Source organism: Pelmatolapia mariae, linkage group LG7, assembly GCF_036321145.2.
Source record: "Pelmatolapia mariae isolate MD_Pm_ZW linkage group LG7, Pm_UMD_F_2, whole genome shotgun sequence".
NCBI classification, from domain to species: Eukaryota; Metazoa; Chordata; class Actinopteri; order Cichliformes; family Cichlidae; genus Pelmatolapia; species Pelmatolapia mariae.
In genome coordinates, this window is record NC_086233.1 from 32495618 (window position 1) to 32510622 (window position 15005).

General features: G+C 40.4%; 1 protein-coding gene across 4 annotated transcripts in view; it reads left to right on the forward strand.

Moving 5' to 3' along the window:
• Positions 1-394: 394 nt before the first annotated feature.
• The window catches only part of rxraa (retinoid X receptor, alpha a), a 103613-nt gene continuing 89002 nt past the window's right edge, over positions 395-15005 (forward strand). For 2 of the 4 annotated variants that reach the window (XM_063478837.1, XM_063478838.1), the window contains exon 1: positions 395-707. In XM_063478837.1, coding sequence (XP_063334907.1) covers positions 680-707 — 28 coding nt within the window. In that variant the 5' untranslated portion in view covers positions 395-679. Of the gene's footprint in view, positions 708-1066; positions 1234-15005 lie in introns of those variants that run through there. The other 2 variants (XM_065471556.1, XM_063478839.1) reach the window with 2 other exon arrangements.

Sequence of the window (15005 nt, forward strand, 5' to 3'; positions counted from 1 at the left end):
GAAAATCCCAGTCCCGGTTGTGTAGCTTAATGTGCTTTTCGTGTTTTCATTTCGTGTTGCCCTCGGCAGTGAGTAAATGCGGTTGAAAAATGTGTCTGCTGAGCCAATAGCCGAGGTTCAACACGTGTGACCAGGTTAAAATAACAAGAGATAAGCGGTGGAAAAAGTAAGTAGCTGCTACTCAGCTGCTGAACTGATTCCACTTGATTTCGAAAACTTTCATATTCGGGATGGACTGCGCCGTGCGGTCTCGTCCACCCTTCTTTACGCGCTGCTCATTTCAAAGTTCACGCAGCGAGCCTCCAGTTTCTCTCCGTGTCGCTGCAGCCCGGTCTACGTTTGTGGGAGTACCCCCTGCGCAGGTCCCTTTTGCAGTGCAGATCCAGTAGTTGGAGTTGTACACCGAGCGCGAGAGGGAGAGGAAAGGAGTGTGAGCGCAGCAGCTGAGTGAGCAAACAGAGGTAGAGACATTAGGTTATCTTCGGAGACCATCACACATCGATCTGTCACTTTTACCGCTTTGAGCAAATTCTGTCTTCTTGGAGAAGTCAACAGCAGCAGCAGCAGCAGCGCCCTGGTCTGGTCTGGTCTATTCGAGCAGCCGCCCGCCTGTAGAAAAAAACAGAAAACTCCCAAACGCGGTGGTTTCAGCTGGCATGAGCTAACCTACGAGTCAGACATGGAAACCAAACCATTCTTGTCATTGGGTAAGTTTGTTTGTTTAATGACATTGCCTCGTTTTAATATGAACGCGGTAGTTTTGTGATCGCACTTGAGTCCGTATATTAGTGTGCAACGTGTCTTCGCTCTGCGTCTTTTTGTCTTTTTCTGATATTTTTGCCCCCTTTTCTGTCTTTTGACAGCGCGTGGAGCGAGTTGCCAAAATGCATCAACACGTTTGGGGCTGTTGACGCGGCGGAGCGGCCGTGGCTGTACAGAATTTTACCTTCGACGCGGACTTGTAGTTTATCTTTGAGTCAAAGCAGACTTATCCTCGCGATGTTGCGCTTATAATTCAGCCGTTTGAGCTGATGACATTTGGCTGTGATACAGATGACAACGCTCGCTGTAGAGCGCGCATTCCTCGCGTGCGCTGCTGTGAAATCAACTCTAGAAAGAAAAAAAGAAGCAAGAAAACTTTGCGCTTTGACTTTGGCCGTCGACACTTTTGTAAGTTTCATGAGGGGAAAAAATGCACACCGAGGTGAAGCTTTAAACTACGCCCGCAAGCAGGTATTGATAAATTATACGCGTAACAGACACATGCACCTTTTAAAGGACGGGCAATGTATTTATTTGTTTATGTTTTTTTAAACTTATGTTACCATCCTTAAAGCAGCATATGCCTCGCTTTTGCGTTGTGGAAGTCTAGTGGTGCGTTGTGTTAAAGTGGCAGCCCTTAATAAAACATAAAGGAAAACAAAAAAACGTGACTTGGTTTACCTCGCGGCTAAATTGACTTCCGTTTGTACTTGTGGTTTAAACAGGCAGTATAAAACTTGGCTCCTGAGCTTAAAACTCTCCTAAAATTGCCTGACATCTCCTAGCACACTGTTCAGGTAAAAGAACTACTGGCAACCTGAGGCCAGGCACACACAGGTGACACAGGTGTGGGAACCTGTGAGTATAGTTTTGTTTGTATTTTTTAAAGGAGGTGAATTTTCCACTTAAGATCTCAGTTTGTGAAGGGTACTGTATGTGACAAATGTCACATTAGTCACATTAATTTTCCAGAAAGTAAAGGAGAACAGGGTATTTACACAGTAGTAATAATTTCTAGTAGCTGATGCAACATATTTTTAATAAGTGCCTGTGTTTTTGTTTAGATCTAAGGTTTAAATATTTGGGTCATTTACATTTTTCCAGCTTAAAGACATGGAACAACGTAAATCATTAATTATGACTGCTACTGTAAGTTTGTCAAAGTGAGTGAAACAGACCCTTGTCCCCTGTTCCAGACGGGCACAGAGCTGTAGGCAAGCCCTTTTTATTGTGTCTACTGCACTTTCATGGGGGCATCGTGTTACACCTTGACATATATCATCAGCTGCCTGTATGCACCAAGGAGATTCACAGGGACTTCTGAGGCACTGGGCGGCTTTCTTCAGTTACAGGCCTCGCTTGCTGACACTGTTGCCACAGCGCCCTTTATGTGGCTTCTCAGAAATACGCTAAACCGCCAGTGTGACACACACTGACAGGCTGTTATTACAGGTGCAAGTGTATTGTGTGTCCATGCTGAAAGTGATTCAAGTTTCACTTTACCTAATTGAGCACCAGAGTGGTCCGTGGAGCGTATATGGAAAACAAAGTGGTATCTGAAAGTCTGTGGTATCTGGTTGGTGTAAGGCTCGACACTTTCCCATCAGAGTTGGCCCACATCTTTCCCTTCAAGCTGCTCTACGTGCTGTATCAGCAACTTCTTCATCGCCTATAGTCTTAATCTGTGTGTCCTTAAATTGCCGTTTATTTTTGCACTTGCTCTATCAAAGGTCCACTTGAGCCCTGATTGTTAATTCAAGGACGCCGTTATCTGCAAAGTCCTTGAATTTATTGATTAACCGCTTACCCGGGTAATTATCTGTCATACCGCATTAGAAATTGTGATACTGTTTCAGATGACACACACTACATTTTACAATTATAGATCGCTTGTTGGCTGTGATGACGACACCTCTCTTTGGCACCGTATGCTCAGTACTGGATGCTCATGCGCTGCCTAATCCCACTGTCTACCATCCTCCATTCATATCTGGCAATAAACTGTGGCGACTGAACGGATGACATTAAAAGGAGAATGTGTCCTTTTGTCCGAGAATTACTGGGCTTAGAGTCTGTCAGTGAAATAAACATTTTTCCTGTGAAAGGAAAGGAGAGGTTTTTAACCATGCCAAATTCAAGTCTTTTTTCCCCTCCAAGTCATTTGCTCCATAAGTATTGAGTGTCTGTTTGGTTGATTATTTCATGGCTAATATGTCAACATCTAGGAAGTTTTTCTTAATGAAACCTCACCAGCTAAATGTTGTGTGTGCCCGGCTATTATTGGTCATATTGACTTTTGTTTATCATTAATTATATCAGTGGTCGAAAATGAGAAGGTGGTGTAGATTATGTTATTCACAGTGTAGTGCATTCAGAGGCACATTTGGACAATTAAATAAAATTGTCCTGATTACAGTAAGTCACAGACTACTGTAAGAAATGTAGAGCCATATTTATAATTAATTGTGTATTTGATGCATCAAATATATAGCATAGCATAGCATCTTTATTTATAACGCACTTTACATCCAGCAGTGTTGTTCAAAGTGCTACAAAGAGAAAACAAAGAGAAAACAGTTAAAATTACATGTAGAATATCTTAAAATTAAAAATAATATAATTAATAAGAAACGTAATAAGAGACATCAACAAGTCCTGCTGTGCTGAAAGCCAGGGTAAATAGGTATGTTTTAAGACGTGATTTAAAAACAGCAAATGTATATATGATTTCATCTGTTTTCAAACAGAAAAAAGTCTTTAATAAAATAATGGATTTAATAAAAATAAAACAAAACTAATTGACAAGTATAGAAGTTTGTGGTTTTCACATTTACCTAACAAGTGAAAGATTCCTGGTTTGATCCCGGGAGGAGATCGTGGGAGCTGTTCACAAAGTGTGGTGACTCTTTGTGAATAAGACAGCGATAAAGTTCCATCTCCCTTTTGCTAATTTTAATCTGCCTCTCAGATCACTCAGATCAATTTTTTAAACAATTTTTGGCCCGCTTCATTTTAGATGTTGCCTGTATAGTGAGTCGTGCTTCAAGCAGATGCAGAATTTAAAAAAAAAAAAAGTTTGGTGATAGACGTTGCATGTAAGGTGCAGGGTGTTACTTTTTATAATGAAACTTTGTTTTATTCAGACATGGTAGTCAAATTACTGTCTGTATGGTAGCGATGGTGTAGAACTGAAAAAAAGTTCAGTCAGACCTGTATTTCAAACAAGGCTACCTGGGCATACATTCCCAACAAACACAAGCATATTCCTAAACTATGTTGATGTAAAATCCTAATTTCCCTGTGTGGTCATTAATGGGACTAAATTTGATAACCTTTATTTAAAGCCATGGTTGCGTGATGCTTTGATCACAGTGCACACGTTTACATTTGGGATGGACTTGACTAGCTGCATTCTTTTCCTAATTAATAGGTGTCACTGCTAACAATAATACACTACTGCATCGTTGGAATCACAATAGAGAGAGTAACAATATGAAGTACATCATTCAGACACACGCACATCTTTAGGTTTTCAACAGTTTTCTACAAAAAAAGTCTCATCTCTTCCAGCTGTTGCAGCGCTCTCCCTCCACAACTCATGCACCGTTGCCTTTGCGCCACCTTTTCTGCACACGAGGGTTCAAAAATTGGGAGATATCTGGCCAGCCAAAGTGGCACCAAAGTGAGCTGTAATCACATTACATGGTGGCGAGCACAAACTAAGCTTAACACTATTGCAAAGCGTCTGATTGCTCACTCTAGTCCTGCTGAAGAGGTGTTTGTTGTTTTTCCCGAGTTCAATGGAGCTAAACTCTTTGGTGCTTTCTGTTTGAGGGAACATAAGGTACCCCCATCATACAAAGTCACAGATGTGCACAATCAATGAAGTTCATGGTGTTTGATGAAAAAGTGAGATTTGCGGTGGTAGTGGTTGATGAGGAGGCGGGGTGGGGGTTCTGAAGGCTACATTCCTTTTCTGGCAGTAACTCAGGAACAAAGCGAATACTGCAAGAAGCTGTGCGTCTGGAAGGATGTGTGTGTGTGTGTGTGTGTGTGTGTGGTAGTGGTGGTGGGAGTGGGAGTGGGCTGATGGAATTACACTGCCAAAAGCATTTGGCCAAGTTTGTCTTTTACGGCCGTCCAGTTTTTTGTTCCTGATGTGATGCTTTTGCTCCCCTTTTGAGGAAAAAGGGGCTGCAGCTGTCATTTTTATTGGAGGGGTTTTATTGCAAGACTTAATGGCTTAAAGTGACATCTCTCTCTCTCCAGCTCCTTTCTCTTTTTCTCCTCTCCCAGTCTCACCCACAAGGCCTCTTACTCAAGCAAATCAAAGAAAATGTGCTCACCTTCTACGTGCCCGCCCTTCACTTTCCCACCCATCACCCATGCCATCATCCAAACCTAACTATATGAGAGGAAAAAATAGATTTATGTTCAATTATGAGTGCACCAAACACATGTAGACCAGAAAGTGTTTTTTTTGTTTTTGTTTTTTTTTTAAAGGAACATCTGTGCTGATCAGTAATTATATTTCATGACTAAGAAGCCACACTGGCTTCAGATAAAACCGTGCATATTTAGTCTGTCATGCTTTTCTCTCCATCTCTATTCTGCAGCCCACACTTGTTTATGTTCTAAACATAGTACGAATAAGAAAGTGCTTGGAGCCTTTCTAATGCACAAATCATGGAATGATTCAAAGGCTCGTTAATTATTTGTGTAAGAAGCTCCTTGCTCACAGGAGGTCTTTATTGATTGTGGCCACACTGAACTTTGCACCACAGACCTTGACCTTTGCTCCCCATATACTTGATCATTTAAAGAATTTGCCTTTGGCATTTGATCCGGCCTTTAAAAATTTTAAAGACAGTAGCGTGTAGTTTTTCTTTATTTTCTTCACCTTTCTTTTTTGAGTATCCTTTTCTTCATTTTTTTTATATTCCTATCTTTTTTATAGGATCTTAGATCAACTAAGGATGAGTCTATTTATAAAATACTAATAGACGAGTGCCACAAATGCTCAGAGCCCAAGGTGACTTTGACCCACTGCTTAAATGTTCTACTCAATCAAAGAGCAGAAAGGTCAAAATATATATATATATAAAAGCAGTAGAAAAAAAGCACATATTTTAGGTGCTTGAATGGGAGAATATTTCTTATATATTATTCATGCAGCCACTAACTGCTTAATTGTTGTTGATTAAATCTACTTCATCATTTACAGCCACACTTTAGATGTTCAGAAACTTGGTCGTTGCTGTGAGCACTTATGTGTTCTGTATTGCGATCTTGTGAGCTCAACTGGTCTCGGGGTTTATTGCAGGTCCTGAGAGTGTCTGAATGGCTTTTCTGTGGGCTGGCATTATTCAGGGTGCGTACAGCCACTCTTTTGAAGTGGAAACGGAGTCTCTGTGGGGATTTGACCAGATCACACTCATAATTCGAATTGAGAGCAAGGTCGGTTTGCCCTACTCAAGCCAAAACTCTCTTTTCTCTGTGCATCGCAAAAAAGAATAGGAAAAGGACGAGAAAGTCAATGCAGGCCGAGACAGAAACAATTAAAAGAAGGAATAACAAAAAGAGCGCTGGATGTTAGGCTTCTGTTATGAAATTAAGATGCTACGAGAAAACGGGAGGCTGTCAGAAGCTAACTACCCTGTCCTCTTCTGCGCATCCCTCAAGTTGGCATATTTGCAGTAATGAAAACAACTGTCGACTCTGCTTCTGCGATTGCAGTAATGCATGAAAATAACTTGGCTGTTTAGCGGTTATGATGTGTTTATTAATTATGCTATGAGCACACATGCTTTGATGAGTATTCGCTCGGGAGTGAGGACGAAAGGAGAGAATCCTAGATATGCTGTGCTCCTCCGTGTCATTATACTTCCTCGTGCCCACTTGCTATTCCTCAAGCCACTAGTAATTGGCCCCAATGAGAACCACAGAATTTTTATTTATTTATTTTTTAACAAATTGCTTAATTTGTTGAGTTTCATTTATACCTTTTTTCCTACAGATCTTTGCTTTTTATGTAGTTGGATGGGTGTATTACCATTCATTTGTTAATTGATCAATAACCAAATGTATTTGCGCAGTCTTTTTCAAACATGTCCCACATGCGTTGGTATGTATAATATGTACACACAGGCTGCCACAGCAGAAACGGAGTAAGGTGATTAAGATTGTCTCATGCTGCTCCATCGCAGTTTCTTTTGGAGGTCACGAGCAGTGAAAGGTGTCCCAGCGTGTCCCACGCTCTCCTTTCTCCTCTCTCCTCACCAACACCATCACCAACCCTGTTACCGTGTCTGTCACCTTGCCAGATACCATGGGGGTGGACTTTCATGCACTGCTGGGCGCAAGGCCATGGAAATCCCAGAGCATGCGAAACGCCCTGGTTATGTTCTGTATGTGCAAGTATGACTCTGTGTCAGTGGGCGGATGTTTGGGTGCAAGACAAGGCAGCAGTTTTGAGAGCAAAGAGTGAGAGTTATGTCCATTCTCACCTGTGCACCATCAAATGCATATCTTGACTGACATCGGCCTCCTCCGCTATCTACTTTCTTGTGCTTGGGATCGCCTGGTTCGGCTTGTTTATTTTAAGCCTAATGTTCAAATGCTGTATTTGCATATGTTATATGCATAGGTGATGGTTTTAAGTTTGTTTTTAATTATTTTTAATTTTTATTTCTTAAGTTTATTTACTTTTAAGTTTACTACACTCTCTTTTTAATGCTGGTCTTGTCAGCATCACTAGCAATAACAGGAATAGCTGGGATTTTTGCTGCAATCTGATTTTTTACAGAGTGAAGACATAAATGTATGTATCAACTGGTGCTCTTTGAGCATCTAGGATCTTAAGCTGTAGTCTTAAAATTGAAACTGGCGATATAACCATTACTTTCAGGCAGTTTATTTCACAAAATACTTAACAATATTAGTAACACAACATTTCATGAAGCTACCAGCTGACTCCACACTACTGTCCTCTGAACCTTGTGCTACTGACTGAAACTACCCCAAACATATTATTCTACATTATGTCTTGTTAAAAAATATATAGTGTGCATTTGCATTTATGATGCATCAGTCTTATGTTTGAATTAAATATAGAATATAGATAGATATTGGTCTGATCCTGATTTCCAAAAGTTTGGGCCTACAAAGCTGTACATCAGCAGTAGGTGCAGGTGAGCTAGTACAGCATGGAGGGTGACGATAACAAAAGGCTGAAAACAGTTTGGAAATATTTCATGGCGGCATTTCTTTTTATGCTTGCAGATTGAGGTTAACTGAGTTGACACAACTGAAAAGCTCAGACGATGACTCTTTCCTCGCCGGGCTTCTCCCTCTATCTCACTCTCTTTAAAATGGGAGTAACACTTTTGTTACACTTAGGATTACATAATGAGTTTTTGTTAACTTGATTAATGTAATTTCACTTCCTCTGTCTTTTATCAGCTTCACTCCACACACGGCTCATGTGTTGGAGAAACAGTGCCAGTGATAGTAGTGAAAAGAGAAAGGTGCAGTTGTAAATAACAGTCGCAGTCACTGCAGTAATGTGACTCCCACTGAATAAATATCAATTCACAAATATATGTGTTTGGATATAATTTATATGTATATATTCACACATAAAAGAATGATCCCCAGATTTTAATTTGAATCACAAACTTTGTCCCTCAGTTTTTTGTTCTATTCCCAGCCAGGTAGTACTGCCATGAAATGAAATGAGCCAAGCTGGACTCACAGTGTCAAATCTGAGACAAGCTCAAACTCAAACTTCAAATTTAGTAATTTCTTCTTTTTCTGAGAGAGACAGAGAATCTGTATGTGCTTGCTTTGAACACACGGAGAAGCTTTTGAACCTGGAAAATTAACTTGTATGCGAATAGTCATAATATAAAATAGACCCAGACAGAATAAGGCATAGTGGCCCATGGGTGCAAACACGGGTACCTTATAATAGCCAGTGACTCACTTCTCTAACGCTGTGTTTCTGCCGTCTACACATTTTCGGGGGACCTCATAGATTTAATGTTATCCCAGTGTTAATCAGAAAAAAATGTATTATCAAGTATTGTAATATTCCCACAACAAAAGAAAAGTTCTGAAGCTTATTTTCTGCCCTGTCTAGAAAACTCGTTAACTCCTCATAAGCCCTTTTTATTTTAACAGTTCTTCACCTTAGGAGCTCAAGCATCTTTTCGACCAACTTTTATTAGGATTTATCCTAAATTTTAGGGGGAATTGATGGAACATTGTATTACTTTTTGGATTTGCATCATTAGCACTAATCGAAGCACTATGATGCCACATTGTACAATCATATTACGAGACCTACTCATTAATAATTTGTGCTATTGTATCAGAACAAACGCTTCTGCTTACTTGACAAATATGACATTATGGGTTTTATTGGCCATTTGTTTGGGAAATTAGCAGTGGTCACTGGAAACAATGAATGTCCTCATATCAGCTAAATGACTGTGCTTGCTGTTCACAACAGCCTCAATTGCAGAAAATGATTATATTGTTGATAGTGGCAGTTTTACAGTAGCCATGAGCAAGACTGTTCTTTTTTCCCTGTATTGATTACTATACCCTATACATTTGCTCCCAGTTGCCACACACTCCAAATGTCCACATTTGCATTAACTGCCATCCTGTTCAGTTTCTCTAAATATGAAGATTACAGCACTCTATTTTCTTTGTGTTATTGTAGGGTCATTACCTTACAATATAAAGAGCCTTGATGCAAATGTTGTTGTGGTTTGGTGCGCTATAAATATATAAAAACAAAAATTTTGAAATATAATATATAAATATGTAAAAATTGAATTCCATTGAATTGAATAAATCTTAAAAAATAAAAGTGATTTTATATTGCCAGTCTTGTTTTGCCAGTTACTTACAGAAATCTGTAGTTTATTATTTTTTTAGTTCTTTTTGTTTTTCTTTTCCTTGGAGTCTTTCCTGCTTGAATTGAGGATAGTTGAACCTGCTGTCCAGCTAGAGTAGTTCCTCATCCTATAACTGTGAGCTCTCAAAATACCAGGCATTAGGAAGTTCTGTTCGACTTTCATGCCCACCTTAGAATAAAAGAATTGGATTTGGGCACAACTTCTGCAGAGGCCCTTTAAATCTGCCTGGAAGATTAAAGGCTGTGACTGCAATTATGATAAACAGTAGATCTATTACAGGAACTACCTTCCAGTCGGTGTTACTGATGAGTTTGAAGATATGGAGGAATATTAGCATATGGAAGAAGATTGACAAAGGTCAGCTCAGATTTAGACTCGCAGCCTAAATATGTTTGTGTCTAACAAGTCGGAGCTTTCGCACTATTGCCACAGTTTTTCATGCATGAAAGATACAAGTGCAGAATGATAACATGTGAGATAACAGGGCCCCTCTGTAGGCTTTTCGTCCGCCTGCGGTAGTGAAAGACCGATTAACTGTTTGTTGACGCCTACAGGTCTAGCATGTTCATACATCCGCCCAGACTGTGGCCTCCTGGCTTAACAACACGCACCTGTGTGCATGTGCACATGTAGACATGAACATGTGCAGATAGTCTGGAGGGTTTTGTCACCTGTGGTTACAGACCATGCTACAGCCGTCTGGTTTTAGGAATGTACTAAATGGTGCAAAGGTGGAAGGCTGTTAAGAGTGGAGGGGGAGGAAGGGCTGTCTATCTAGAAAGGATTAAAAAACACACACACACACACATACACACACACACACACACACACACACAAAGGGCAGTGCTAATATCACATAAAGACAGATGGATTTAGTGTGCTAATTATTCCACTTTTGAAAAGCACTGCATGCTTTCAAATATAACATTTTTCTACAAGTGACATTTCATCAGGAGCACTTAGGTGGCTGTTCACTCCCTTCAGCCTCAATATTCAGTGTATTTATTATAATCTATTTTAGTATTTTACTGTCCCATTTGGGAAATTTGCTTTGCAGACAGGCCTTGCAATAAAACCACACCGTAGAACCATTTAATACAAAACAATAAGGCCGCATATAACTAGACAGCCATGAAACGCATAGTAAATTGCTCTAATATAAACCCATCTTGACCACAGTGAGTCCACAATGCTTGGTGCACTTATTTCTTTTTTTAACTGAGCAAGGCTACTTAGCTACTCTAAAGTAGAATGAATGAATGCAGAAAGCGCATCAAGTGAATACCGAGTTAAATGCTTATTTAAAACCCCCTCATTGTGCAACCAAGGAAAACATTCAGGATAATGTAAATGGATTATATACATGGTTTTACATCTCTGCCTGAGTAAGGGAAGTAAGGTTTTTTTTTTCCTCTTTCACTCTCCCACATAATCTAGAATATTGTTTGTGCTATTTAGGGGAAGAGTGTTGAAAAACCAGGTTTACTAGACAGACAGACAGGCAAGCGTGCAGGTGCCGGCCGTGTCTTTGTCGTCAGCATTCTGCATACCAAAGTGCTGACAGCTGCCTGCATGAACGGCTCTGACAAGTTCAACTATCATTTGGGATGCATTCTTCTGTTTTTAGCCCAGAACTGGAAACGGGAGAAGGCTGACGATTAAACAGAACTGATCTGAACATTGAGTTGTTGTTATTGGCAGGGCAGTGTTCAGCTGTTTAGATGTGTCAGTGTGCGCAAGCATGCACTTGGTCTTCAACTTTCATATCAGATATGTTTCACTATATACATTGACTCATGTCAGTTTTTCATGACGAGCTGAAGGTGTTATTCTCGCCACTTTTTAAAAAATATATTTGAGGATCCAAAAGCGGTTTCTGCCTGTGGTTGAGCATGCACATTTCATTGTGTACAAGTCTACGCATGTTGGCTTTTGTATGCCGTCGGGATGATTAACTGATGCTACAGCGTGTATGTACTGCGGGTGGAGTCCCCAACGCTGATTCATGAAGTGGTATATGTGGAGCAGATGGGAATCAGTGTGCTGTCTGGGAAAAGTAAGGTCAGGGGTTGTGGCTGGGTCACACTCTGTGGGAGAGGAGCATGCTCAGCAGAGATGACAGTGATTGTATGTAAGTGAGGGGAAGGGAGAGGTGATGGTAAGGGTGAAAATGAAAAAAGAAAAACAGATCAGTGTGAAGTCAGGGAAGAGAAAGCAGGAAGCATGTTGCCTTTATTTTGGTCCTGCTTCGCTCAGTGCATGACTTTTTTCCTCATCAGCGCAGCTATTGTTAGTAACAGAGTTAATTGTTAATTGATCCAAAGAGCGATTAAAAAGAGACAGCTAATCTCCGTCTCTGTGACACACGCACACGCACACACACTCACACACACTCACACACATATGGACTGTAGAGAATGAGAATGGATGTTTATTACAGGATCTAGTGGATGCTAAGGTGCCGTGGGGGCTATTAAAGCCCTCACTTAAAAGGGACTATCAGGGAACAAAGATGTGTGCTGCTTGGAGGAGGAAGGGGTAGAGGGGCTGGAAAAAAAAAAGAGAGAGAGGGGCCAGGCAAAGAAAGCAAAGTCCTTGGAAGAGTGAGCAGAAGGAGGGAATAAACAGAGTGAGCACATCTGGATTGCCTCAGCAGAATATTTGTGCAACATCTGGAAAAATTCCCTGGAATTTAAGGCTCCCCTCCTTTCATTTCATTTTTTTTCTGCTTTTAACTTCTTCTGTGTCCTTTTTTTTTCTCTTCTTCTTTTTTGCATCTTCAAAGTCTCTTACCTTCTTGCAGCATGCATGTAAATACTCCCAAAGTAATGCATGTGGAGCCCTTGTAGACTTTATAGCTGCCCAAATTGGGCCCATGTGACCAACTCCCCTTTGTGCTGAGCTGGGCTAATTAAGTGGCAGAGAAGTGAGAGGGCACCCGGCTGTGGATCCAGACTCAGGCCAGACCCGCGCCAAACAAAGCTCCTCATAAAAACTGAGGAAAAAGGAAAAGAATTCCTCCACTTTTTAAACTTTAACTCGTAGTGCTTAAAAAAAACCATATATATGTATATAAATAAAAGTGTTGATTTGTTCTCACCCGAACTAGCATACTTTTCTGATATAGCTGTGAAAGGGCCACTGTGTGTGATTACAGAAACACAAACAGGCTTTTGTTACTTGAAAAACATTTTCTCTTTCTTTTTTTCTTTTCTTTATGTGGTTTGTTGTCATTGAATAAAAAATACGAAGAATGATTTCACAAGCCTTCCTTTCAGATGTAGTATCCCAAGTCGGCCCGAAAGACCTTAGTATTTAATCAACGCCTCAACTTGCTTTATATCACTTAGTTTTCACAGAGTCTGCAGTACTCTGTTCAGCTAAGAGGCCCTTACAGTACATTACAGATGCACAACCAGGCTTTTGTCTGTCTCCTCGGTGAGATCACAAGAGCGGTTCTTTCCCCTCTCATCACTGGTGAAGCAAGCCTGTGTTCATTAGTGATTAAGATTCAGATGGGCTCTAAGCACCTTCTGTCTTACCTGAGCGAGGCTCCTCGTGGGTCGGCGGTGCTGACAGGCAGGTAGCTCTCTTAGAGTGCAGAGGAGAGCACAGAGGTACATGCTAATGTGGCAACTGTGCTGATCAAAAGGGATGCATCGTTGGGCTCCTTCTGATGGGCTTACTTATGCGGGGCCCCCTTGAGAGCTACAGTATGCACAGGCAGGAACAGGGCAGTGATCAGTGAAAGAAAGAAAGGAGGATATAGGAAGAGAGATGGTGAGTGGAGGGGAAGAAAGAGATACTTATAAAGAGGGGGGATAAATGACAGGCATTTCATCCTTCATCAGGAAAGATGAAGGGAGAAATGTAGGGAATACAGAGCAGTTAGTCTCCAATCAGTTAGGTAATGAATCAACAAAGCCTTTGACTGAACCTTTCTCAGTTTTAGGCCTTGGAAATAATCATAATTATTTGTTACAGCTATTACAATCATCTCGCTCAGCCTGTTTTTATGTTGATCTAGTTTCCTTTATTATCTGGTGTCTGACAGCAAATACGCTGTCAGTCATTTGTGTTTCCGTGAGGACACTGCGCTGATTTTGTCTTCTTTTTTCTCCTCTACGTTACTCTGCAGCTGAGCTACATCTTTCTGCCTGGCTGAGCTGACAAGTTGCACGTCCTTCTAGGAATGCTGATGTTGATGATACTAATGTGTGTCTGTGTGATGTTAGCTTACAGTGCATTCTAATACTTATTTTAAATATTGATATCATTTCATAGTGGAGGAACATGTAAAAAGAAGAAAAAAATAGAAATGTAGTTAGTTTAGTCAGAGGGTTGTGCTTTCTTTAAAATTTGAATCTAACGGCCGGAGGGACCGAGGATTATTGGATATACACACTACCTTGACATCAGGCTACACTAGAAAACATTGTCCACGTGCCTTAAGGCCATTGTATTTACACACATCTCTGTGTGGTCCTGCAGAATGACCTTGTTTTGGCTTGTCCACTTGCCCATCCTTTGATCCAAATTAACTTTGCTCCTTTGGACCCCAGTTTTTGAAAGGGGGCACCGCTGCTCAGCGCTAAACAAATATGACGGTCTGTCTCTCTTGGTCAGTAATTGTTATTTGAGATAAGAGTTTTTACCCTGGAAGGCAGATTTAGTATTTTTGGAGCAGTCTTGCGCTTCACTGGCTCATCATATCTTGTGGTTTCTGCAGGTAGACATGCAAGTGATGTCATCCATGGCATTTAGGTAGCTTCCGAAAGGTGCCTCTCACCTATTAACCTGGAGCTCCCCACGCTATCAAAAAAGGGCTTCGTTCTTATTGATGTCGTTTTTGTGCACCTTAGGGCCAGTGCTTAAACACATATACAAAACACACACACGGTAAAACTGCAAATAAATCTTTTAAGGTTAACCAGAGAGTTTTACTTTTACATCATAAATGACTCTAATATATACACCAAGTCAAATGATTGTTTAGATTTGGGGTAAGTAATTAGTTATAAACCTTAAATTCCAAGGCTGTACACGCTGTGAGGTGCAGAGCTGTGGAAACATAAACAACGTCAAAATAAAATATTAGATTATATCTTGCAGTCTTATTTTTAAAAAAATCCAAGCAAAAAAACAAAAAACTCTGATTTTCTATTCTAGTATCCCTGTTACAACTAGTGAGTTTTTGTTTAAGAGGTTTAAGCAAAGCTAAATTCCTCATTAATTTGTTGGAAATCATTAAAATCTAAAAATAGATAATTACGCTTTGTACCATTTCACTTTATTTAGAAAGAGAATTTAAATGGG